Genomic DNA, 26,623 nt, shown 5'->3' on the forward strand with positions numbered 1-26,623 from the left:
CGCCCTGAGTCTTCGGAGAAGGGCGGGGTATAAATGTAAAAAAAAAAAAAAAAAAAAAAAAAGACTAAAAACTGCTTCTCTTGCACCTTATACCACTCTGGACTGTACTTAATTCCTGGAGCCTTTGAAATTCTAGGCCATGGAATCTCAACACTTTTGGACGATATTAGCCAAAGAAGGATGGAATAGACAGTACAGACAATCCTACACTTACAATCACAGCTCAGACCAAAACTTCCATTGCAAAGTGAGGTTGGCCACTAAGTCATTTGCGCCCAATTTTTTTTGCCATGGTCATTAAGCAAATCACCATGATAGTTAAGTGAATCATGCGGTTGTTAAGCAATTCCAGCTTCTTCCGTTGACTTTTCTTATTGGGAAGATTGCAAATGGTGATTAGATGACCTGGGGACACCGAAACCTTTATAAATGCATTCCAAGTGACCAAACTTTGATCATGTGACTGTAGATATGCTGCAATGGTCGTAAATGCGAGGAATGATTGCAAGTCGCTTTTTTCAGCACTGTCATAAATTCGAACGGTCACTAAACAAACGGTCGCAAGTGGAGGACTACAGTACAAGACCAGATGGATTTGCTACAAACGGTTCTGACGTCGTTTAACCTTTTGATCCTTTCTCGCCTTCCTTCCCTCCGCCCTGTTTTCAATGAAAGGTTGACTACAAAGCAGATGAGTGGCTGATGAAAAATATGGACCCTTTGAATGACAATGTGGCTACTCTTCTTCATCAAAGCACGGACAAGTTTACTGCTGAACTGTGGAAAGATGGTAAGAGGGTTGAAATCCTGCTGTAACCTGCATCTGTTCGCCTTTGTAGTATTTGTTGCCTGTTAATAAGGATAGCCTGCTGATTGTATTGTATGTGAACATGACTTCTCGTGCGTGAAAATCTCTGCTGATACTAACCACTCTGCTATTTGCTGTTTCTCTTTTCTTCTTTCTTGTTCCACTTCTGTCCTGTAATGGATGATCTTGTGAAACCTTATCCTTCCCTTCTCTCCACTTGCCTCTTCTGTCCTGTCCTGTCGCCAGAGATCCAGAATATACAGAAGGTTTATTTCTTTGACAGCTATGCAGTGGCATCTCAGGTTCCAGCCGAAAGTACGTTTCTTCCTTTCAACATGCAAGACACACCTGCATGTGGTCAGAAAGGTGACAGGTCTATCCTAGGAAACAGTGAGACATGCATAGGTTTGCCTTAATTTGGGATTTAATTTGCTGAATAAATACAGAGCTAAATCCCATTCACTTAAATTAGGGATGAACCTCAAGTTAAGGTGCTTTAGAAAGGCCGTTTAAAAATTGTTAATGAACTTTAGAATTAAAGTTCCAAATCTTTTTCCACTCTCTTTTCTTTTGACTGAGCTGCTTGGCTAAAGCAGACCCTCGTCTCTCTTTATTCAAACTCTGTTTCCTGCATTTTTTAAAGTCACCTTTAGATGAGAATATTTCGTGAATGGATATTTAAGTACTTTTTATCATTGATTTGTATAGGCAGTCCTTGATTTACGACTATAAATGGGACCAGAATTTCAATTGCTAAAGGAAGACCATTGTTAAGTGAATTGCACCCAATTTTTACAACCTTTTTTTGCCACAGTTGTTAGCAATAGCAATAGCACTTAGACTTATATACCACTTTACAGTGCTTTACAGCCCTCTCTAAATGGTTCACAGAGTCAGCATATTGCCCCCAACAATCTGGGTCCTCATTTTACCGACCTGAAGGATGGAAGATTGAGTCAACTTTGAGTGAGTTAAGTGAATCACTGGAGTCGTTAAGTGGTCATTAAACAAATCCAGCTTCCCCCATTGACTTTGCTTGTCAGAAGCACACTGGGAAAGTCACAAATGAGAATTACATGACCCTGGGACAGTCATAAATATATGCCAGTTGCCAAGTGCCTGAATTTGGGTCATGTGATCATGGGAATGCTGCAAAGGTTGTAAGTGTGGGATTGTAAGTTGCTTTTTTCAAAGCCTTGGTAACTCTGGTCATTAAACAAATGGTCGTAAGTCGAAGACTACCTGCAGTCTTGCTATGTTTCTCAATGTTTATTGCTTGTTCTTCCTACTGGAGAAAGTTTGATCATGTAATTCAGTATGTACAGTTTCTTAAATGATGGGGGAAGGTTTTCTCTATTCACTGCTATTTGGTAAGTCATAAACATAAAAAAATATACAATATCCCTTAACCTCCTACTGTAGAATGAAGATAGCAATTCCACATGCAGTTTGTAGTGGCAGATTAATTACTTAAGAACCAGGTATTACTGAGAGAACCAGATACTATTCCTTATTGCTGAATAATATGTACAACATATTAATTTTCATGCTGCTTACAATTTAAATTGGGTGGCTTCAGAAATGGAGACAGGTAAGTAGGTGTCTGTCCAAAATCTTAAAGGAGCTTGCTTGGGAATCTTACAGGACTGGACTGTCTCAAGGCCATACTTAAAAAAAACACCCTAAAAGGAAGAGATTGCAACTGGGAATGTTATGATATCACCAAAATGGGCGGCACCAATATTTTTGGCCAAAATATTAGATATTTATAGTGCTTATGGGGTGCCTGATGCTTTAAGCCAGTGGCAACTTTAAGATGAATTTAAACTCTGGGAGTTGAAGCATGAACTTCAACTCCCAGAATTCCCCAGTTAGCAAAACTGCCTGGGGAATTCTGGGAGTTAAAATTCACAAATCTTAAAGTTGCCATCGCTTCTTGACCTTTTGGCTAAGATCAAGTGTAGCGTTCTAAAGTTGCCAAGGTTGAAAAACACTGCTTTAAACACTCCATTCATTCTGGAAGTTGCAAAGACGTTTGGGGGGTGGGTTTGATGTACCCATGCTGTCCCACCCAAACTATTTGCATCTCCTATCTAGTCCTTCAATTTTAAATGCAATATAGTTGGATAATTGGATAACTTCTGCTCCTCACAGGATAACTCCCATAGATGTATGTTTACTTGAGATGGAGATTGGAAACTGAGGAAATATACATGTTTTTGGAATGTCAACATGGGGAATAAGGTGGAGAGATCAAAGGCCTTTTCTCCTTCTCTCTCTAGTGGATCGCATTGTGGGTCTGGACCAAGTAAGCGGGATGGGAGACCTGGCCTTTGGCGCCTCTTACAAGACAAAGAAAGGAATGTTCCGGACTGTAGGACAGCTGTATAAGGAGTCTCTCTCCAAACTTATGTCAACTTTGCGCAACACCAACCCCAACTTTGTGCGGTGCATCATACCCAACCATGAGAAAAGAGTGAGTGGGGGCTGGGATTCATTCATTCATTGTATGAAGGAAGCCATGAAAGATGTTGACCATTCGTATTTCTTAGACATATCAAAAGACCGTAAGATCTCCCCTGTTACACAAACATGTGAAGGCTTTTCTTCATCAAGATACAGAATAACAGAGTTGGAAGGACCTTGGAGGTCTTCTAGTCCAACCCCTGCTCAAGCAGGAGACCATATACCATTTCAGCCTCTTCTTTAAAATCTCCAGGGTTGGAGCACCCAGAACTTCTGAAGGCAAGCTCTTCCACTGATTAATTGTACTAATTGTCACAAATTTTTCCTTATTTTTAGGTTGAATCTCTCTTTGATTAGTTTCCATCCATTGCTTCTTGTCCTACCTTCAGGTGCTCTGGAGAATAGATTGATCCTCTCTTCTTTGTGGCAGCCCGTTAGGTATTGAAAGACTACTATCACGTCACCTCTAGTGACCCCATACACCCAAAAGCTATAGTGGGATGGTGATGGGGGTAGGAAAGGATAGGGTAGGGTAGGGTAGGAGAGGATAGGTTAGGATAGGTAGGATAGGATAGGTTAGGATAGGATAGGTTAGGTTAAGATAGGATAGGGTAGGATAGGATAGGATAGGATAGGATAGAATAGGTAGAATAGGTAGGATAGGATAGGGTAGGGTAGGATAGGATAGGATAGGATAGGATAGGGTAGGGTAGGGTAGGATAGGGTAGGATAGGATAGGATAAGCTGGAAAGGATCTTGGAGGTCTTATAATCCAGTCCCCTGCTCAAGCAGGAGAATCTATACCATTTCAGATAAGTGACTGTCTAGTCTCTTTTTAGAAACCTCCAATGATGGAGTGCCCACGATTTCTGGAGGCAAGCTGTTCCACTGGTTAACTATCTTCACTGTTAGGAGCGTTATTAGTCAGTAGCTAACACAGACCAGGGCATTTTATGGTTGTCCCTGTCCAGCCCATGTGAATTCCTTTAATTTGGAAGGTGACTTCCTCCCCCCACCCCCAATTTACGTATGCGTGTGCTTGCATGTCTATGCACGTTCACAGCCCTATTGGTCTGACCCTCCACAACAGCCCCAGTTTCTCACGTGACTCTTGGAAAATTAATTGTCCACCCCTGAGCTAACAGCACCATATCTTAACCAAGAAAAAGCTTCACATATCTATGTAACAGGGGAGTACAGATAATCCACGACTTACAACCATAATGGTACCTGCCCATCATGGTTGTAAGTTGTGACAATCGTAAAACAGGTCACCCAAATGACGGACACAATTTCCTGACCTTTTTTGCGGTGGCTGTTAAGTGAATGCAGTGTTAACCTAGCCGATGGTATGTTAAGGAGCCGTTTTGGTGCAAATTGGGAGTAAATGCTGGATTTTGGCAAAACTGTTATAAAATGGGGTCATGTGACCACAGAATATGGCAAATGGCTGTACACGCAGGCTTGTTGCCAGGTAGAGATGCAGTCATATGGCCATGAGGGGGAGATGGCTGTTGGAACTTTGAAACTGGATTGTAAGTGTCCCCTCTCTCCCCCGGGAAGCCTGTTGTAAGTTCAGTCACTAAGTAACCTGTCATAAGTCAAGGACTACCTATACTCAGCCCTTGGTAGTACTCTTCTCCGTGAGAAAAATATCTTGAAGGTGAAAAAATTAGTCAGCCTGATGGTATGAAGAAAATTAGGAGGAAGATAATTGTGTTTCGTATTGAAAACTATTGTGTGTGTCCTGTAAGCGTAAAAGAACGTAGGTGATATAATATGAAAATATTGAATTTGAATCAAAGGAAGCCTAGGGCCGAATTCTCACTCAGCCGTGCCACTCTACAGAATTAATCAGCCATGTATCTTCAGCCTCATTTATCTCGCAAAATTGTTATGAATGTGAGCGGCACGCCTTGAGCTATCTGCAAAAAAGTGGACAATAAGCATTAAAAAGAAATCAGAAAAATAAGAAGCAATATTGTAAGTAGCTGACTTTAGAGTGCTAAGGAATTCCCATCCCGATTCTTCAGGGACAGACCCTGTTGTGGCTCCTTTTCTCTCACGTCCTTCCCTTGACACCTGTTACAGGCTGGAAAACTGGAACCACATCTCGTACTGGACCAGCTGCGTTGTAACGGAGTCCTTGAGGGAATTCGCATCTGTCGCCAGGGATTCCCCAATCGCATTATCTTTCAGGAATTCCGCCAAAGGTATGCCATTTTGGTGATCGATCCTCAGCAAAAGAGGACATATGCAGGAAGACCAAAACAGTTCTCGGTCTTTTAGATTTTATCTTCAGCGTTAATGCTTTTAGAGTTTGGAGATTTATGACTTCCGTTTGATACTCAGGCCTGAGTATCTCACATTTTGCTTTGTGCCAGAGTGAAGGGTTTAAAATATTGGATTTGGACCAAGGAAAGATAGATTGAAGTCCAACCTCACCGACTTTCAGGTAGTTGCTGTCTCTCAACCCCAAAATGGTAGCTGTTGTGACCGTTAAAATGGAAGATGAACTGCTCAACTCTGTGGGAAAGATGAAATTAAAAACCAAAGGAATAGAAATGAATTCTATGCAGTGTGGCTAAAGGTCGAAAAGCAACATTGTTTTTTCCATATTCCTCAACAGATACGAGATCCTGACACCAAATGCCATTCCCAAAGGCTTCATGGATGGAAAACAGGCCTGTGAGCGTATGGTACGTGTTAGGTTTGATTGCTAGAACCAGCAAGGCAACTTGGGCTAAAACGAGTTCACTCCCGGAGTGGTTTGAGTGGGTGCCTCATCCTCTTCTGTTCTGCTCTTTTATCATTCCAGATTAAGGCTTTGGAGCTGGATCCTAATCTCTACCGCATTGGCCAGAGTAAGATCTTCTTCCGGGCTGGTGTTTTGGCTCACCTGGAAGAGGAACGAGATCTGAAGATTACAGATATAATCGTGTCCTTCCAGGCAGCGGCCAGGGGATACCTAGCTCGCAAGTGAGCACTGAGCAGGGACCTGTTTGAATTATGACCTGGATCTAAAAGCATGGACAGAAGGATCTAAAATAGACTTCCCAATGTTGATGGAGGCCATCTTCCTAAACTTTCAGATTATGACTTCTCCCTGCCTTGTTACTTGATTACCTTTTAAATAGGAGACTGAACTAGGAACATCATAGGCGTGAAGCTGGAGGAGGGGATGGGAGAAGCTCTAACCATTGGCAATGCCTATTAAGTTCTTTGAAGTTTCAATAATTGTAAGCTGCCTAGAGTTGCCTCTAGGGCAGCATATAAGTTTAATAAATAAATAGATTTTGGTAGCATCTGAAAACCCAGTTTCCTGATTTCCTAAAAAATCATGATAGAACTATCCCCTAAAACAGAGGTAGTCAACCTTTTTATACCTACCGCCCACTTTGGTATCTCTGTTTGTAGTAACGTTTTCTAACTGCCCACCGGTTCACAGTAATGCGCTGTGTATCGTCGTCTGCGCATGCCTCGCGCATTGTGGATTGGGTTTGGGGGGGCGCCAGCTACCAGCTCTGCTTGTGTGTTACAGCTGGGTGGTGTGAGGGGAGATGCGTAAGCTATTCTGGGACAAGGCGCTTCAGTATTGGACAAAACCCCTACCACCCACCATGAAAGCTGGAATGCCCACTAGTGGACGGTAGGGACCAGGTTGACTGCCACTGCTCTATCCATTGGCAATGCCTATTAAGTTATTTGAAGTTTGAATAATTGTAAGCTGCCTAGAGTTGCCTCTATGGCAGCATATAATAAATATGCTGCCATAAATAATAATAAATAAATAGGTTTGGTAGCATCTGAAAACCCACAGTTTCCTGATTTCCTGAAAAAGACATGATAGAACTATCCCCTAAAAGATAAAATTCTCTTTTGTAATAGTCCGTAATCAATAACAGATATACATGTAGCCCTTGACTTCACAACTGGTCACTTAGTGAATGTTTGAAGTTACAATAGAACTCCCTGGGGGTAATTACAACCTGGTTCCAAAGTTCTGTTGGCCACATCCTTTCGGTCATGGGACTACATGTCAGGTGCTGGCAACCGGCCCACACTTTCACCATTTGCAGCATCCTATGGTCACATGGCCATATTTTATGATGTTTTTGCAGAAAACCAGCATTTACTTCTGGCTTACAGCAAAATTGGCCCATACTGAAGCATTGGTTTGCTTAATGACAGGGGGGAGGCTTACTTAACAACCATTGCAAAAAAGGACATAAAATAGAGTCATTCATATGGGTGACCCAGTTAACAACAGTCACAACTTATAACTGTGGCAGGCAGGTTCCATTACAGTCACGTCAAGCATTACCCCTAATAGATTTAATTCTCCCTATATTGTATCCCCATTGGCTTTCCTCTCCCCTTTTCTTTTTTTAAATCTTCAGCTGTATAAAATGTAAATTATATGGACTTTTTCTTTTGGTGAAGGAGGGAGGCAAGGAATGTTGTTGTCCCAGCACAGGCACATTTAACTTCCTAAACATGGCTGTCTGTGTGGTAATCATAAGACTCATGGATGGTCTTTTCCCCCCTCATCTCCTAGAGCTTTCATGAAAAAGCAGCAGCAGATGAGCGCCCTCAAAGTTATGCAACGCAACTGTGCAGCCTACCTCAAACTGCGCCATTGGCAGTGGTGGCGCCTGTTTACCAAGGTGAGTCAAGGTGGTTAGATCTGCAAAAAGACATCTGTTACTGGGTAGGAGATCATATCATTGCAAGATCGGGTGGTGAAAAGTGGGAAAGGAGACTGGAATGCCTGGATTTCTAAAAAGCATCTTTTTTTTTAATATTTTTTTTAAATTTTCTTTTAAGACAAAACAAACATAAAAACATTTTCAATCCCAATATTGTGTATCGGCGGAGTGGCTTCTAAACGATGGATGGTTGGACAGAAGGATGGATGGATGATGGATAGAAGGATGGATGGGATGGGATATTGTGCTAGCTATTTCACTTTTACTAAATTGAAGCAGACTGAATATCTTACAGATTTATAGAGCCACAAATCATTCCCCCCAAATATAACGTTCCTGGGACAGGACTTTTTTGTCCTTTCACAGATTGTATAGAATAATTCTAGACTGGGAAGTTAGAAAAAAAAGCTCAGAAGGAGGCAGTGGAAACCCAGTTTGGGGGAAAGCCAATGAAATCTTTAGAAAAGCCATGGTGTAAAAGCACAGTTTTGCACAAGTCCCTGCCCTTCTGCTACTTCCTTGAACCCTTCTGGTCATGAAATTTAGTCAGAAAAGAAATAAGCTTGGGATAGCATGATGATGATGAAGATATCCATTCAGACATGTGTGACTCGTAGTGATTCTGTGAGCCAGATCTCTCCACATTTTCCGATCTTGCACTACTATTTTGAGTTTTTCTGTGCTCTGTCTGGTGTCAGCTTTGATGGGATAGCATACAAGACTGAAATTTTGCACAACATTCCTCAGTGTTGTTTCCTCAACACTTACCGTACATTTGTTTTCCAGGTGAAGCCCTTGTTGCAGGTGACACGCCAGGATGAGGTGATGCAAGCGAAGGCAGTAGAACTACAGAAAGTCCAAGAGAAGCACACAAAAACCCAACTGGACCTTAAGGAACTAGAAAACAAATATCAACAGGTAAATAGGAATAATTGAGAACCAGCCATACTTCCCTCCAGCACACGGTTGTTGTCTTCCTACAGGTGGCGTTCTTATCCATTCCTTTGTCACTTTTCTTCTTGATCTATGAGATTGTTCTTCTTATGCCCTTCTCTCTTTCTTTCTCTCGGTTTGCTGAGCTGTTCTAAGTTTCTTTTGGTTTGCCAGGAAACTTCTCACTAGATTCTAGTAGCATTCTGCATTGAGCCTCTGCTCCGTTCTGCTAATTACTTTAATTATCCCTGATCTTGATTGCTCACCTTCCCTTCCTTCTCAATCAGCCCTCATCATTGGAGAGTTATATTGCATTTTCTCAGCCTACCTCTGTCCCAGTGCCTGTACTCCAGCATCTTCTCAAAGGACTCTCTAAGATGGTAGCAGCACACACTAGCTTGATTTTCCATGCAGCATTTCCAGTTTACACGTAGCCCTTGATTTATATCCACAATGGAGCCTTCCTATCATGTTGTAAGTCATGACAGGGGTTAAAAAATGACCAACCTTATTTTACAGCCTTTTTTGTGAAGGTTCTTAATCGAACCAGTGGTTTCGTACAGTTGTTGTCTCACCAAAAACTGGAAATAAGTACCGGTTTTGGCGAACTGTTGTAAAACATGATCACATGACCGCAGGAGACTGCAAACAGATGAAAATGTGGCTGTGATGCCGAGCACTTGAAGTTCGGTCACATGACTTTGTAGGGGACAACCACTGGAACTTCGAATCCAGATCTTAAGTAGCTCTAAGGTAGGTCTTCATAAGTTCAAATGGTTGCTAAAGTAACCGGTCATAAATCGAGTAAAAGAACATCAGGAAGTGAGGTGGAGGGAGACTTTCACCCAGGATGCTTAAATTACAGAGCAGCTTCATCCATCATAGTGCTCAGAAGTAGAGCTTTCATGAACCTCATGCTTGGTTCTCTCGATCCTGTTTTTGTGGCAGCTCTCAGAGGAGAAAGCCATCCTGGCTGAGCAGCTGCAGGCTGAGACGGAACTGTTTGCTGAAGCCGAGGAGATGCGGGCCCGGCTGGCGGCTCGGAAGCAAGAACTGGAGGACATCCTGCATGAGTTGGAGTCACGGGTGGAAGAAGAGGAAGAGAGATGCCAGCAGCTACAGGGAGACAAGAAGAAGATGCAACAGCATGTTCAGGTATGGAAACCATGTTGGCTAAAAAGAGGTGCAGTCATAGAAGATGCTAGTCCTGCCTGATTTCGTAAGTTTGATTCGGAAGTCAGCCTTCCAGTAGCAAAACAATCAGCACATATAGCCATAATTTTATCTAGATCATAATTTTATCTGCTGGCTGAGGGATTCTGGGAGTTGAAGTCCACAAGTCTTAAAGTTGCCAAGGTTGGAGACCCCTGATATAGATCATTCATTAACATAACATAGGGATTTCTTTCATGCTGGCATTGGGCATTTGAAACTTTCCTCCTAGAAAGTTTTATTTGGTTCAGGGCCTTTCTGAGAAGGTGACAAAAAGTAGACTAGACTAGACTAGACTAGACTAGACTAGACTAGACTAGACTAGACTAGACTAGAATAGAATAGAATAGAATAGAATAGAATAGAATAGAATAGAATAGAATAGAATAGAATAGAATAGAATTTATTGCCAAGTGTGATTGGACACACAAGGAATTTGTTTTGGTGCATATGCTCTCAGTGTACATAAAAGAAAAAGAAAAAAAATACCTTCATCAAGGTACAACATTTACAACACAAATGATGGTCATAGGGTACAATTTAACCCTTAATGATAGCAACAAAAAGTTACAGTCATACAGTAATAAGTGGAAAGAGAATAATGATGGAAACGATGAGAAGATTAATAGTAGTGTAGATTTAGTAAATAGTTTGACAGTGTTGAGGGAATTATTTGTTTAGCAGAGTGATGGCCTTCGGGAAAAGACTGTTCTTGTGTCTAGTTGTTCTGGTATGCAGTGCTCTATAGCGTTGGTTTGATGGTAGGAGTTGAAACAGTTTATGTCCAGGACGTGAGGGATCTGTAAATATTTTCATGGCCCTCTTTTTGATTCGTGCAGTATACAGGTCCTCAATGGAAGGCAGGTTGGTAGCAATTATTTTTTCTGCAGTTCTAATTATCCTCTGAAGTCTGTGTCTTTCTTTTTGGGTTGCAGAACCAAACCAGACAGTTATAGAGGTGCAAGACAGTTATAGAGGTGCAAATGACAGACTCAATAATTCCTTTGTAGAACTGGATCAGTAGCTCCTTGGGCAGTTTGAACTTTCTGCGTTGACGCAGAAAGAACAGTCTTTGTTGTCCTTTTTTGATGATGTTTTTGATGTTAACTGTCCATTTTAGATCTTGCGATATGATAGAACCTAGAAATTTGAAGGTTTCTATTGTTGATACTGTGTTGTGAGAGATGGAAGTATGGAAGATCCTAAAGTCTACCACCATTTCTACAGTTTTGAGTGTGTTCAGTTCCAGATGGTTTCGGTCGCACCACAAGGCTAGTCGTTCGACCTCACGTCTATATGGGGATTCGTCATTGTCTCGAATGAGACCAATCACTGTTATGTCATCTGCAAACTTCAGTAGTTTAACAGATGGATCGTTGGAGATGCAGTCATTGGTATACAGAGAGAAGAGAAGTGGGGAGAGCACACAGCCTTGGGAGGCCCCTGTGCTAATTGTACAGGTATCTGATGTGATCCTGCTTAGCTTCACCTGCTGCTTCCTGTTTGTTACGAAGCTTGTGATCCACTTACAAGTCTGTTCAGGTACTTGTAGCTGGTTTAGCTTAGTTAGAAGAGTGTCTGGAATGATGGTATTGAATGCTGAACTAAAGTCTACAAAGAGGACCCTTACATAGGTCTTTGGAGATTCAAGATGTTGTAAGATGTAGTGCAGAGCCATATTAACAGCATCAACTGTTGCTCTATTTGCTCGGTATGCAAATTGCAAATGATCTAACAGCGGATCTGTGATGGTTTTCAAGTAGGAAAGTACTAGCCTTTCAAAGGTTTTCATGACTACAGATGTTAAAGCAACTGGTCTGCAGTCATTCAGTTCCTTGATAGTGGGTTTCTTAGGCACTGGGATGATGGTAGAGCGTTTGAAGCAAGAAGGAATATAGCACATCTCTAGTGATTTATTGAAGATATGGGTGAAGATGAGGGCCAATTGGTCAGCACAGACTTTTAAGCAAGAAGGAGTTATCTTGTCTGGGCCTGGAGCTTTTCCTGGCTTTTGTCTGTGAAATAGGTCCTGCACTTCCTTTTCTGTGATCACTAGGGGTTGTGAGCCCAATGGGATGGGGTCAGTTGTAGGAGGCTTGGCTGTTGTTGGTGTGTCTGAGATGGGGGTTATGGAGATAGGTGGCTCTAGTTTCCTTTTAAACCTTCAGCAAAACACGTTCAGGTCATCTACCAGTTGTTGATTTCCTTCAGCCTGGGAAGGAGGTTTGCCATAGCCGGTGATATTTTTAAGTATTTGTTTAGATAAGCTTTGTAGGATATTAATGACATTTTCTTCCAAAGCACATGGTGAAATTCATAGCTTATCTGCTATATCTTCACAAGTGCTGTGAGGTTAGATAGAAAAACTGCTTCATAGGTACCGTACCCACTGAATTAGGACTAAGCAAGATTTTGAACCAGATCTTGTCGTATACTCTAATCCACCTTTCCCTGGCCTGATGCTTTCCAAATGTATATTGTACTAAACTCCAACAATCCTCAGCTAATATGGCCAATAACTATGTTGGCTGGAGGATTTTAAAAATATTCATCAAACACATTTGGAGGTCACCCATTGAGAAGAGGCAGTAACACGATTCTAACTCTCCAATGGAATAAACATACCACTACGAGTTTAGAAAATTTTACTAAGCTTGCTGTTTATCTAGAAAAACCCAGTATTCGATTCAGAAGCGTCACCATTCTTTTGACCCATTGGGTGTCTCACGGTTCTTTAGGATCTTGAAGAGCAGCTGGAGGAAGAAGAGGCTGCTCGACAAAAGCTGCAGCTGGAAAAAGTCAGCACAGAAGCCAAGCTGAAAAAGATGGAAGAAGATCTGCTGGTGCTCGAAGACCAAAATTCAAAGTTGCATAAAGTGAGTGTGGATGTTCCATTTTGCCATGAAGGGAAATAAATATGTGCTGGAGTGTGCTTTCTGTTCTGTGGGCTCTCCTCATAAAATATGAGGCCTATCCTTGGTCATCCAAACCAGGGGTCTCCAACCTTGGCAACTTTAAGCCTGGAGGACTTCAACTCCCAGAATTCCCCAGCCAGCAAAGCTTTGCTGGCTGGGGAATTCTGGGAGTTGAAGTCCTCCAGGCTTAAAGTTGCCAAGGTTGGAGACCCCTGATCCAAACTATGTGTGCTAGAAAAGGAAGGTAATTTACCGATATTGTTCATTTGTTTGTTTATTTCTATTTTATCTTGCTTCTGCTTTCACTCCTAGAAGAAGCCCAGAGCAGTTTACAAGAGAAGGTAGCAAAAATCTTTAAAAAAAGCCACAAGGATATATACAGACATTAAAAAATAAATTCATGATATATATTTTTTTTACAAAGTAAGAAAAACAAAACAAACCAATGACAAAATTAAAGGCAGTCTGGTCCTTGAGTAATTCTTAAATCTCTAAATGCCTAAACCATAAATAAAAGAAACTCTCCTTTGGTTGAGCTCGCTCCTGATGACTTCATGGACACATCTGTGTCGTTTCCTTGGCAACGTGAAGAGATGAGCACCTTCTGGGATTTAAAAAAAAAAAAGGCCAGCTTTTCCCAAGCTGGCCTATATCTCTGGAATTTCTTTGATGGCCATCATTCCAAGTGCTAACAAGAAGTATCCCTATTTAACTTTCCTAGACCAGAAAGAGTTGGTTAGTTACTACCTAGCTGGAATTTTTTTTTTTATATTTACATTTATATTTTATATATTTATTTATATATATTTATTTATATTTTATTATATATATATGTAATATGTATACATTTATATATATTACATATATATAAATATAAATTATATATTTATAATTTGAACAAACAGGGTTATTTTCAATTGCTTTATGAGAGAAGATCATCTCATGAACATCTACCTGGGAGAAGATTCCATAACTGGAGTACTATCACAAGAAGGTCCTACTCCAGATCATTGCACTATGAACCGGACTACCGGTGGGACCATAGACATGGTTTCCAAGCTGATCTGAAATCAGAAGTGGGATGATATTGGAGGAAGCAGTCTTTAAGGTGCCTGAACCTTAAACCATTACAGCTAGTGTAGAGTGATATGCCCCTGGAGACATCAAATTCCTTAACTCTTGTGCACCTTCAAACATAATAGACTACAATTGTCATAATTGGTAGATATGACAGCCAGTGGGTACATCTTCCATATAGTTGTTGAAAGCCCTGCAAGGGTGATGAAAAGCTGCATTCAAGAAGCTAGAGACCAATAAAGAGCCTGGATATTGACCAGTAGGATGCATGATGGACTACCCAGGTTTAGTTTTCCAGGGGCCCAACTCATATATTCTCTGCTTTGTCTGATTATTGCTTCCACTAGGAGAGGAAGCTGATGGAGGAACGCCTGTCGGAGTTCTCTTCTCACATGGCAGAAGAGGAAGAGAAGGTGAAGAGCCTGAGCAAACTGCGCAATAAATATGAAGCTGTCATCGCTGACATGGAAGGTATGCCAGAGAACAGAGCAGTCTGCAGTGATCTGCTACCCAGATCCTATTTAGTATGGATCTTTGGTCTAGTAAAGTAGACGATGCCCATTCCTCATCCCTTGGCATCTAAGCCAGCATTTCATGACTTGCATGTAAAGTATTCGTAGTTTAGTTCTAGACTAGAGCATCCATGGTAGGCAGATAGAGAATGGGACCCTAGAGGGGCCAGTTCCCATTGAGATAGAACGATTCTGGGGCCAGGCAGACAAATGCTTTGATCCATCTAATGTTCCTAGGCAGGTGATTCTGAACCAAAATACAGTGAGTCCTTTCTCTTGTCTGATTTTTCCCATTTCTCTTTCCTCCCATCTTTCCAGATCGTCTCAAGAAGGAAGAAAAAGGCCGCCAGGAGCTGGAGAAGCTGAAACGGAAGCTGGATGGGGAGGCAGGCGACCTGCAGGAACAGGTGGTAGAGTTGCAACAGCAGCTGGAAGAGCTCCGCCAAGCACTGGCGAAGAAAGAAGCTGAGCTGCAGGCAGCTTTGGCCAGGTAAGCATTTTCCTTCTTTCTCCTGGAGGAAAAGACACACAGTGAAGCAACCCAGAGGTTCCCTACAACCGTTTCTCAACCTTAGTCATTTAAAGATGTGTGGACTTCAACTTCCAGAATTCTCCAGCTCAGACACACACACACACACACACACACACACACACACACACACACACACACCTGTAGTTTAATGGTTTTATCAATATTCCCCAGCAACCACATGTTTACTGGACCCGTGCCCCTCCTGGCTGGTACTGGCCACTCAGGAGGTGACACGAGGCTGGCTCCAGGCTATTACGAGCGCTTCCTTGGTGGAGGGAGTCTTTCCGACCGCCTTGAAAGAGGCGGTGGTGAGACCCCTCCTCAAGAAGCCTTCCCTGGACCCGGCTGTTTTAGGTAATTATCGTCCGGTCTCCAACCTTCCCTTCGTGGCGAAGGTTGTAGAGAGTATGGTGGCATATCAGTTTCCCTTGCACCTGGATGAAACTGTCTATCTAGACCCGTTCCAGTCCGGCTTCCGGCCCGGTTACAGCACTGAGACGGCTTTGGTCGCGTTGGTGGATGATCTCTGGAGGGCCAGGGATAGAGGATGCTCCTCTGCCCTGGTCCTATTAGACCTCTCAGCGGCTTTTGATACCATCGACCATGGTATCCTGCTGCGCCGGTTGGAGGGATTGGGAGTGGGAGGCACCGTTTATCGGTGGTTCTCCTCCTATCTCCGATCGGCCGCAGATGGTGTTGACAGGGGGCAGAGGTCGGCTCGAGACACCTCACTTTTGGGGTGCCGCGGGGTCGATCCTCTCGCCCTTCTGTTCAACATCTATATAAACGCTGGGTGAGATCATCAGTGGCTTCGTGTGAGGTACCAGCTGTACGCTGATGACACCCAGCTGTACTTTTCCACACCGGGCCACCCCAACGGTTATCAAGTGTTGTCCCGGTGCTTGGAAGCCGTCGGCTCTGGATGGGGAGAAACAGGCTCAGGCTCAATCCCTCCAAGACAGAGTGGCTGTGGATGCCGGCATCTCGGTACAGTCAGCTGAGTCTTCGGCTGACTGTCGGGGGCGAGTCATTGGCCCCGATGGAACGGGTGCGCAACTTGGGCGTCCTCCTGGATGAACGGCTGTCTTTTGAAGATCACTTGACGGCCGTCTCCAGGAGAGCTTTTTACCAGGTTCGCCTGGTGCGCCAGTTGCGCCCCTTTCTAGACCGAGATGCCCTGTGCACGGTCACTCACGCCCTCGTGACGTCTCGCCTGGATTACTGCAATGCTCTCTACATGGGGCTCCCCTTGAAGGGCATCCGGAGGCTTCAGTTAGTCCAGAATGCAGCTGCTGGTGTTAGAGGGAGCCCCTCGTGGCCCCCGTGTGACACCTATCCTGCGCAGACTGCACTGGCTGCCTGTGGCCTTCCGGGTGCACTTCAAGGTTTTGGTGAACATCTTCAAAGCGCTCCATGGCATAGGGCCGGGTTACTTACGGGACCGCCTACTGCTACCGGATACCTCTCACCGACCCGTGCGCTCTCACAGAGAGGGACTCCTCAGGGTGCCGTCAGCGAGACAGTGTCGTCTGGCGACACCCAGGGGAAGGGCCTTCTCAGTGGGGGCTCCCACCCTCTGGAACGAACTCCCCCCAGGACTTCGTCAACTTCCGGACCTCCGAACCTTCCGTCGCGAGCTTAAAACACATTTATTCATCTGCGCAGGACTGGATTAGTTTTTTAAATTTGTGGGTTTCTAAGGGGTTTTAAATGGGTTTTTAATGGGTTTTTAATGGGTTTTATTATTTGCTACATTTTAATTGCGGCCAAATTGAATAAGTTTTTTAGTGGTATTTTAATAGTATTTATTTTGTAATAGTACTGTTTATTTTATCTGGCTGCAAACCGCCCTGAGTCCTTCGGGAGAAGGGCGGTATAAAAATTTAAATAATAAATAAATAAATAAATAAAAACTCCCTTCACTAAAAACCTAGAACTGCCCCAATTAAGTCCAGCCACAAGCAGACCGATGCTAGTTCATAGAGGAATGGCCAATAAGTCCATAAGGCACTTGAAAGTTTCCCAATCAAAATAAACCCTCCAGGCTAAATTAAATTATCCACAATACAAGAAGGTTCACGAGAAAAGAAAAATCCTGAGTTCACAAGGCATGACCCAAGTCAAGGCACAGTGTCAATCCAAAGCAAGGCAAGAATCGCAATGACCAGAAAACACACAACTAGGAAATGAACATGTTGTTCTCAGCATCGCTTCCACCTGTCTGCTGTGCTAAATAGCCTGCTTCTAGTGCAGCCCAACAACAACAACAACAACAACAACAACAACAACAACAATAATAATAATAATAATAATAATAATTTATTATTATTATTATTATTATTATTATTATTATTATTATTATTATTTAATTTTTATACCGCCCTTCTCCCGAAGGACTCAGGGCGGTTCACAGCCAGATAAAAACCAACAATAGATAAATACAATACAAATAAAAACCAATATTAAAAAACTTATTCAATTTGGCCCCTAGTTAAAATACATTAAAACCATAAAACCCCATTAAAATTAAGAAGGGTGAGGCTTTCTCCTCGTCAATAATCTGGCTGACCTTCTCTGCTCCTGCCTTTTCTCTGCCCTACCTGAACCTGCAGAAGGCAAGTTCCTCTTCCTCATCAATGAATGGCTGCAGTTGCATGCTTTCTCCACCTGAAGCCCCAGGGCTGTCCTGGTGCAGCTGTACGTCAGCCAAATCCCTCTTAGATGGCTGCTTGGGGTCATTGACCAACTCCCCTCGACGTGCCTGGAACTGATTCATCCTCCTCCAAGGTGGCATCTAGAAAGGTATCTGGGGGAGTCATCACATCAGCCAGCTTTGCTAGGAGTTGAAGTTCATACATCTTAAAATGTCCAAGGTTGGGAAGCACTAACCCATAAGGACCTCTTTTTTCCATTTGAAATGTGTGATATGCTGATAACAATTTAATGTGCTTTGTGTAGCTTCTTTTGAGATGAAATCAATGCAGGGCTTTGTTCAAGCCATGCTATAAATATCTAGAAGGCACATCTCAAGCCTAAGGACCAAAATAGATGCAGTAACATTCAAGTCATTTGGAATATACGTGAATGCCTTTTGAAGAAGCAGTTTGCAAGGGAGATGGAAAGGCAAGGAAGGGAAACCCCGTCCAGATTTCCCTCTAAATCTGTATATAGGGTGTGTTTATGGCAATTAACTATATAACTTGCCTTAATTTCTTTTTATAGCAGTGGATACTAATCTGAGCAGTAACAATTGACAGTTGTTACAAATTATTATTCTTAGATTTTATGCTCCCTTTTTTATATACCTCAAGGCGATTAACATACCTAATATTTTTCCCTCCCATTTTCCCCACTACAACAACCCAGTGAAGTGGACTGGACTGAGAGGAAGTATCTGGCCCAAATCAGCTAGCCAGCTCTCATGCCTATGGTGGGGCTAGAATTCTCAGTCTCCTGGTTTCTAGGCCAGCACCTTAACCATTACACTAAACTGACTCTTTTCTTTTCTTTTTTCTTTTTTTCTTTTTTCTTTATTTTACACAATGACAAACACACAACAGGTAACATAAATATTTCCTATTTCTAAACAGCGTTTCTTAGTGGTCTTCTTTTGCTTTTATACCTTTCTCTCCATATCACATTGGTTATTTTATTTTCTTTCTTATCCCCTTTTCTTTATTTATATTAAATTATCTAATATTAATAGCTTTATTTTTCTAGATTCTTATATATTTATTATTTACGTATTTGGTTTCAGAAAAAAATTATCATGTAACTTACAACTTCTGCACTGCAAAAACATATGGACTTCAAATCTTGATCAAGGCAAATCAATAGATGCAATCTACATAGACTTCTGCAAAGCTTTCGACTCAGTAGTACACGATAAACTTCTCCTAAAACTAATATCCTATGGCATCTCAGGACCCCTCCACAAATGGATATCTGCTTTTCTGTCTAACAGACAACAAGTGGTCAAAATTGGCAATGCTTTATCAAATCCTGTTCCTGTCAAGAGTGGCGTTCCTCAAGGCAGCGTTCTTGGACCAACACTCTTTATACTATACATTAATGATCTTTGTGACCATATCTCAAGTAATTGTGTTCTCTTTGCTGATGATGTCAAACTATTTAACATCACAGACAATACTTCTATCATTCAAAACGACCTTGATCATCTAACCGCTTGGTCTAAAAATTGGCAGCTCCAAATTTCAACCAGCAAATGCTCAGTGTTAGATATATGGAAAAAGAACCCAAAACTAAGTACATACTAGATGGACATTACCTTACAGATGACCCCATCCGTTAAAGACCTTGGAGTTTTCATGTCAAATGATCTAAGTGCCAAAGCCCACTGCAATTACATAGCAAAAAGCTCTAAGAGTTGTAAACCTAATCTTGCGTAGTTTCTTTTCCAAAAACACCACACTATTAACCAGAGCATATAAAACATTTGCTAGACCAATTCTAGAATACAGCTCGCCTGTTTGGAACCCTCACCACATCTCTGACATCAATACAATTGAACGTGTCCAGAAATATTTTACAAGAAGAGTTCTCCATTCCTCTGAAAACAATAGAATACCCTATCCCACCAGACTTGAAATCCTAGGCTTAGAAAACTTGGAACTCCGTCGCCTTCGACAAGACCTAAGCTTAACTCACAGAATCATCTATTGTAATGTCCTTCCGGTTAAAGACTACTTCAGCTTTAATTGCAATAATAGATTTAAACTTAATGTCAACCGCTTTAATCTAGATTGCAGAAAATATGACTTCTGTAACAGAATCATCAGTGCTTGGAACACTTTACCTGACTCTGTGGTCTCTTCCCATAATCCTAAAAGCTTTATCCAAAAACTTTCTACTATTGACCTCACCCCATTCCTAAGAGGACCATAAGGGGCGTGCATAAGCGCACAAACGTGCCTACCGTTCCTGTCCTATTGTTTTTCTTTTCTTCTTTCTATATATATGCTTATACCTCCTTATATTTACCCATATATGTTTATATACTATATAATCTTTTGTATGATTCCTACATATATTGTTGTGACAAAATAAATAAAATAAAATAAATAAAGTATTGTACATTCCTAATACATTCTGTACATTCTAATTTCTCCCCTTTATTTTTTTCCTTTATTTCTAGACTTAAGCCATTCATACCATTTTTCCAGATTATATAATAATCTGTCTCTTCTTTCTCTTTGATTTCTTTTGTTAACTTATCCATTTCGGCACACTAAAACTTTCCCTATCACTTCTTCATCTGTTGGTATCATTTCCTGTTTCCAGTTTTGTGCATATGTCATTCATGCAGCTGTTATAATGTGTAAAATCAGATATAAAAAATGTCAGTGTAAAAACTGACCTTCTCCATGCAATTCTGATCTAGTTCAAAGGTCCTTGTATCTTCAATTCACTTTTTAAAAAGCCAGTTGTCCAACAATTAATTATATAGTGTAAAAGGCATCTCATCTGCTTTTTACTTAACCAGTTCTGGGCCTGGCTAGTGTGTCTATCTTCCTGGATTCTTCTTATTGGTAGTTCCTGGAGTTCTGGGCCAATGCAGAGGGGAAAAGCATGATATCAAGATTATGAAAGTGAATTAATTAAACCAGGAGTTTGAAGAAGATTTCCATATAGGAAATTGGGGGAGAGGAGAAAACTAAAAAAATTCCAGGCTGAATCTTGTCTCAGATGTAAATCTAAAAACAGTGTTTTTTTAAAAAAACTTGGCAACTAAGATCTGTGGAGTTTATCCTCCAGCATGCCAGCAGGGGAATTCTAACAGCTGAAGTCCACACACCTTAAATTTGCCAAGTTTGAAAAACATTGATCTAAGCAATAGTGAGAGATTGTGAGGAGGCTGAGAATGTGCCAAAAGGAAAATTAGTAACAAGCAATTAAAAGGCAGAAGTTTATTGATAGTTTATCTTATAAATGGCAACTTGGGAAGAAACTCAGAAAGTAATATTTCAAGTCATTCTAGGAACCTATATCTCAATAAATTCTTTATAAACTGTAAATTCTTTGTAAATTCTTTTGAAGTTTTCAAGATTCAATATTCATACCAGGACTAACATCAAAGATACGTGAAATCTCTGTAGGACTTGCTTTCTTTGATCTTGCCAAACTATGCGGTGTTTGATAGTTGTTGTTAGTCACGAAGTCGTGTCCAACCCATCGCAAACCCATGGACAACGTTCCTCCAGGCCTTCCTGTCCTCTACCATCCCCAAGTCCATTTAAGTTTGTGCCTACTGCTTTAGTGACTCCATCCAGCCATCTCGTTCTCTGTCGTCTCCTTCTTCTTTTGCCCTCAATCTTTCCCAGCATTAGGCTGTTTTCCAGTGAATCCTTCCTTCTCATTAGGTGGTGAAAGTATCTGAGTTTCATCTTCAGGATTTGGCCTTCTAGAAAGCAGTCAGGGTTGATCTCCCCGGTTGATCACCGGTTTGATAGCTTTGCAGTCCAAGGGACTTGCAGGAGTCTTCTCCAGCACCAGAGTTCAAAGGCCTCAATTCTTTGGCACTCAGCCTTCCTTATGGTCCAACTTTCATAGCCATACATTGCAACTGGGAAAACCATAGCCTTGACTATACGCACTTTTGTTGGGAGGGTGATGTCTCTGCTTTTTAGTAAGCTATCTAGATTGATAGTTACATTACCCTTTTCTCTTTCTTCCTAGGCTTTGTTCTTATCCTCTACAAAGCCTACAGAAGCTCATATAGAGGGTGCAATTCCATTTCTGATATGGAAAATTGTGAAAAAAAAAGAAAAGTGACTTATTTTTACTAAACTGTCTAGACATTTCACATAAGCAGTCACAGAACGTGTTAATAGAATAAACAAATTTTCTGGACTTCCGGTGGCGCCATAGGCTTTGGAGACAGTCCTTTCGGGCTGTCAGCCCCGCGATCTCGTTAAAGTCGTCAGACAGTGCTCATCAGCTGTCTGACGGCTTGGAAACCTTTCCCTCGGGAGAAGAGGGAAAGGTGAGCTGCCAGGTGGAGGTATAGCTCCCTGAGAGCCCCAGAAAAAATTCTAGGGGCAAAAAGGGTGAGAGCTCCCTATTTAAGCCTGGCGAAAGCTCCGGATCCGGGATCCTCTGCATTAATTTATTAATGCAGAACAAAATGCTGTGACCATCTCTGCTATCAAGATGAAGATCAATCTTAATTTACCATAAGCAGATGGAGCAAAGGCAGGAAGACAGGCTGATGTAAGCACCTGACCGGGGAATTCTGGGAGTTGAAATCCACATGACCTAAAGTTGTCAGGATGAGAAACACTGCTCTGGATCAAAGAAAGATGAAAGCTCTTGATTATTAGAGATATAAAAAATTATGAAATGTATTATCTGAACTCTAGCACTAAACACTTGTAAGAGGCCTACCCTCCAATCCTTATGTGATGTCATGGCTTCTCCCTGAGAATCGTAGGAACTTCTGGTGTTTTGACTATGGAGGTGTGTGTGTTTTTGGGCTCTGCTCTCCTTCTCCCTGGCTCCTTGGTGCTACATTTCCTAAGTCTTTTGGTCCCCATTGACGTGCTCTTTGGCTGTTCTTACTCACCATGCAGAGTGGAGGAAGAATCAGCCCAGAAGAACGCTGTGCTCAAGTCCCTGCGTGAGCTCCAAGCACAAATATCAGAGCTGCAGGAGGACCTGGAGTCGGAGAAGATGGCCCGTGCCAAAGCTGAGAAACAACGGCGTGATCTGGGGGAGGAGCTGGAAGCTCTAAAGACAGAACTGGAGGACACCCTGGATTCCACGGCCGCACAGCAGGAGCTACGGTAAAAGATGGGCTTGGCCAGAAGGGTCTATCTCACTCACATGTTGCTGCACTTGGGTGCAGAAAATAGACTCGTTCCTCACCAGTAAGTCCACAACTGCCATGGAAGCAGGTGGTCTCCCCTTGCTAATCTATCCATTCTCTTCCCCTCTCAGGTCAAAACGAGAGCTCGAGGTGACCGAGCTCAAAAAGACCATTGAGGATGAGATCAAGGCGCATGAAGTACAGGTGGTAGACATGCGCCAGCGCCACACCAGTGCTCTGGAGGAGCTGTCAGAGCAGCTGGAGCAGTCCCGGCGGGTATGTTAGTTGCTGGAAGTGGGCCTGCTGTGTGTACTGGAATGAAGGGGGAGAGGGAGAACTGAGGACTTGATGGGTTTAGCTTTGGTAGTTCCGATAGTACAAACTTATCTACTCTATTTACTGCCTAAATGTAGAACTCTAGTAACTTTGTACAGGTGGAATTCCACTTACGATCACAATTGAACCAAAATTTCTGTGGCTAAGCAAGACAGTTGTTAAGTGAGTTTTACCCCATTTTATAAACTTTCTTGCCATGGTTGTTAAGCGAATCACTGCACTGTTAAGTTAGTAACAAACAGTTGTTAAGTGAATCAGGCTTCCCCATTGGCTCTGCTTGTCAGATGTTTGTCAAAGGTGATCATGTGATCCCCAAGACACTGCAACCCTCCTAAATTCATGCCGGTTGTCAAGCATCCAAATTTTGATCACTTGACCATGGGGATGCTGCAATGGTTGTAGCAGTAGGAATAGCACTTAGACTTATATGCTACTTCACAGTGCTTTACAGCCCTCTCTAAGCGGTTTACAGAGTTAACATATTGCCTCCAGCAATCTGGCTCCTCATTTTACTGACCTCAGAAGGATGGAAGGCTGAGTCAACTTGCAGCCGGTGAGATTTGAACTGCTGAACTTCGGGCAGCCAGCAGTCAGCAGGAATAGCCTGTAGTACTGCAGTACAACTCCTGTAGAGGTGAATAACGGTAATAAGTCACTTTTTTCAGTGCTATTATAACTTTGAGAGGTCACTCAGTGAATAGTTGTACATCGAAGACTACTTGTAAAGTGTGGAGATGCAGTTTGAAGCTTACAGAATCCAAAGTGTGTCCTTTGGAAAGTCAGACTCAGTATAAATTGTGCCAGAGAACAGAAGAGGAGAGAAATGTCTCACAGTTTACTTCTGTTATCTCCCTAGTTCAAAGCTACTCTGGAGAAGGCAAAGCAAGCATTGGAAGGGGAAAATATAGAGATGCAGAAGGAAGTGAAGATCCTGCAAGGAGCCAGACTGGAATCTGAGCAGCGGCGCAAGAAGCTGGAGAGTCAAGTCCAGGAACTGCAACTCCGGGCAGCTGAAAGTGAAAGAGTCAAATCTGAGCTCACTGACAGGCTGGTGAAACTGCAGGTGTGTAAGGCCACACATGAGTGAGTCTGTCTTTAAAAAAAACAAAACTGAATTCTGAATGGCTGTGTTCTGCACCAAAGTATTTGTATCCACTAAGCACTTCCTACTTCCTTGGACTCTTGAATCAGTCTCCAGCCTGACCATTCCAACTGACAATTAAAGGAATTCAGCCAGGATATGGAGGGCACCAGGTTGCAGAAGGTTGCCATGGGGATCATCTTCCTAGTTTTATTTAAGGCTCTTATATGTCTCTAGATGTTCCCCTGTGCCTTGTTGATTTTCTGCCATGCAACCCACAGAATTCTATGTTTAGGTTTCATTATGCAAGGATTTTTTTTCTTTGCATAATTTTGCTTAAGAGATGATCGAGGAAATGCTGATTAGCTGATCGATGTTTAATGAGACACATTTGAGGATGAGCACAGAATTGATGGGAGCAAACTGACCAAGTAGGGAGCAAGTGAATGACAGACAGTGGGGAAAAAGGGGTACCCAGGGACCATCCTGACATGGCCCTGTCTGAATTCTATGAAACCATGGCCACTGTCTTCTCTGCTTTCTGAGCCTTCAGCAATCATGCTTAGTTTGCTTTTCAGGCTTTTCTGCAGAACCACAGGAACTATAAATGTTCATGCTTCAAAGCTGAGTTTCTCAAAATGTCATCTTCTGAACCAGATACCATGTCCTTGTATGTTTAGTTGAATGAATGTTATATGAAGTTCTGCCTTTATCTCAGTGGTGAAATCCAATTTTTTTACTACCGGTTCTGTGGGCGTGGCTTGATGGATGTAATATGGCTTGGTGGGCGTGGCTTGGTGGGCGTGGCAGGGAAAGGATACTGCAAAAACTCCATTTGCACCCCACTCTGGGGCCAACCAGAAGTGGTGTTTGCCGGTTCTCCAGAACCTGTCAGAATCTGCTGGATTTCAATCCTGATTTATCCTTAGCTTTTCATTTGTGAGAATTTGATAATTTGATATTCTCTGACGCATTTTCACTTTTCCATTGTTGTTTTTTTTTTTCTTATCTGCCTGGGATTTTTATCTCCTGGAATCAGAATGAGCTTGATGGAGTCTCTGGTACCTTGGGAAGTGCAGAATCCAAGACAATAAAGCTTGCCAAGGATCTGGCTAGTGTTGAATCCCATCTGCAGGATACTCAGGTACATAGGAAGGGTGGGAATTTTTTAAAAAAATCTCAGCAGCCAGTGGAGAACTATGTTTATTTCAAGGATGTAAACAAAAATGTACTCTGATTCTTGGTGAATTTTCAAAGAGGGTCCTGGAAGATTAGATGGAGAATGGAGGAAGAAAATATCAACAGGAACTTAAACTTATAGCTTAAACCTGTTCATGTAGCAATGAGCACATTGAAATCTACACATTGTCACAGCTACTCCAGGGGTTGCATTGACTGTCAATGAACTTCCAGATGTAACTCAAACTGCTGGTTGTCACCAGTATGGCCATTCATGTCCCAGGACCTAGAGACACACAATATCTCCTCCTGGGATTGAATCTGCCCACCCAATGAGATTGGAAAGAGAGGGATTGCCAAGGGTCTCTTTTTTGGGACAGTGGTCTCTCTCTACAAGCACTTTGGGTTGAGCCTTCCCAAGAAATCCAGTCCTTCTCCAACTTTTTTTTGCTTCTGAAGGGCCATAAAGGCCTGACTGATAAGGAGGCCATTTTGAGTACATTGAGGTTTGATCTCTTCCCACAAGATAGTTTGGGGGATTTTATATGTTGGAATTATTTTTATTTTCCTTGTGGTGGTCTTTCAGTCTCTTACAGCCCATGACATAGAAGCCTTTGTAAATAAGAAAATAAAGTTATTAATATATTTATCATAGAAAACACTGTAAACACCAGCCTGAAGATGACAAATGAGACTTCGTCGAAACGTCGCCAAGACACTTCCAATTTTACGAGGGAGAAAACCCGAATAACCAAAGACATATATATATATGTGTGTGTGTGTGTGTGTGTGTGTGTATATGTATATGTATGTATATATATATACATACATACATACATACATACATACATACATACAGCACTTGTTGGGATCCTGTTAGAAGCAGCTATGTCTTTTCCTGAAATGATGCATCAGGGGTGCAAGTCCCAGCTGGTCCAGAAAGTTCCCAAGAGATGTTGCATGTATTCACTTATTTTGCTTTCTAATCTAGGTTTCCATATAGTCCTAATAGCAATAGCACTTAGACTTATATACCCT

General features: G+C 42.1%; 1 protein-coding gene across 5 annotated transcripts in view; it reads left to right on the forward strand.

The window, feature by feature from the left end:
* The window catches only part of LOC131196716 (myosin-10-like), an 82,767-nt gene that overhangs the window by 32,999 nt on the left and 23,145 nt on the right, over nt 1-26,623 (forward strand). For all 5 annotated transcript variants that reach the window (XM_058179902.1, XM_058179904.1, XM_058179903.1 and 2 more), the window contains 15 exons: nt 676-790; nt 3,091-3,284; nt 5,366-5,487; nt 5,904-5,973; nt 6,093-6,253; nt 7,833-7,941; nt 8,770-8,901; nt 9,865-10,071; nt 12,867-13,004; nt 14,468-14,591; nt 14,951-15,122; nt 22,754-22,966; nt 23,121-23,265; nt 24,182-24,388; nt 25,446-25,550. In XM_058179902.1, coding sequence (XP_058035885.1) covers nt 676-790; nt 3,091-3,284; nt 5,366-5,487; nt 5,904-5,973; nt 6,093-6,253; nt 7,833-7,941; nt 8,770-8,901; nt 9,865-10,071; nt 12,867-13,004; nt 14,468-14,591; nt 14,951-15,122; nt 22,754-22,966; nt 23,121-23,265; nt 24,182-24,388; nt 25,446-25,550 — 2,214 coding nt within the window. The remainder of the gene's footprint in view (nt 1-675; nt 791-3,090; nt 3,285-5,365; nt 5,488-5,903; nt 5,974-6,092; nt 6,254-7,832; nt 7,942-8,769; nt 8,902-9,864; nt 10,072-12,866; nt 13,005-14,467; nt 14,592-14,950; nt 15,123-22,753; nt 22,967-23,120; nt 23,266-24,181; nt 24,389-25,445; nt 25,551-26,623) is intronic.

This window comes from Ahaetulla prasina, chromosome 4, assembly GCF_028640845.1.
Source record: "Ahaetulla prasina isolate Xishuangbanna chromosome 4, ASM2864084v1, whole genome shotgun sequence".
NCBI lineage: Eukaryota > Metazoa > Chordata > Lepidosauria > Squamata > Colubridae > Ahaetulla > Ahaetulla prasina.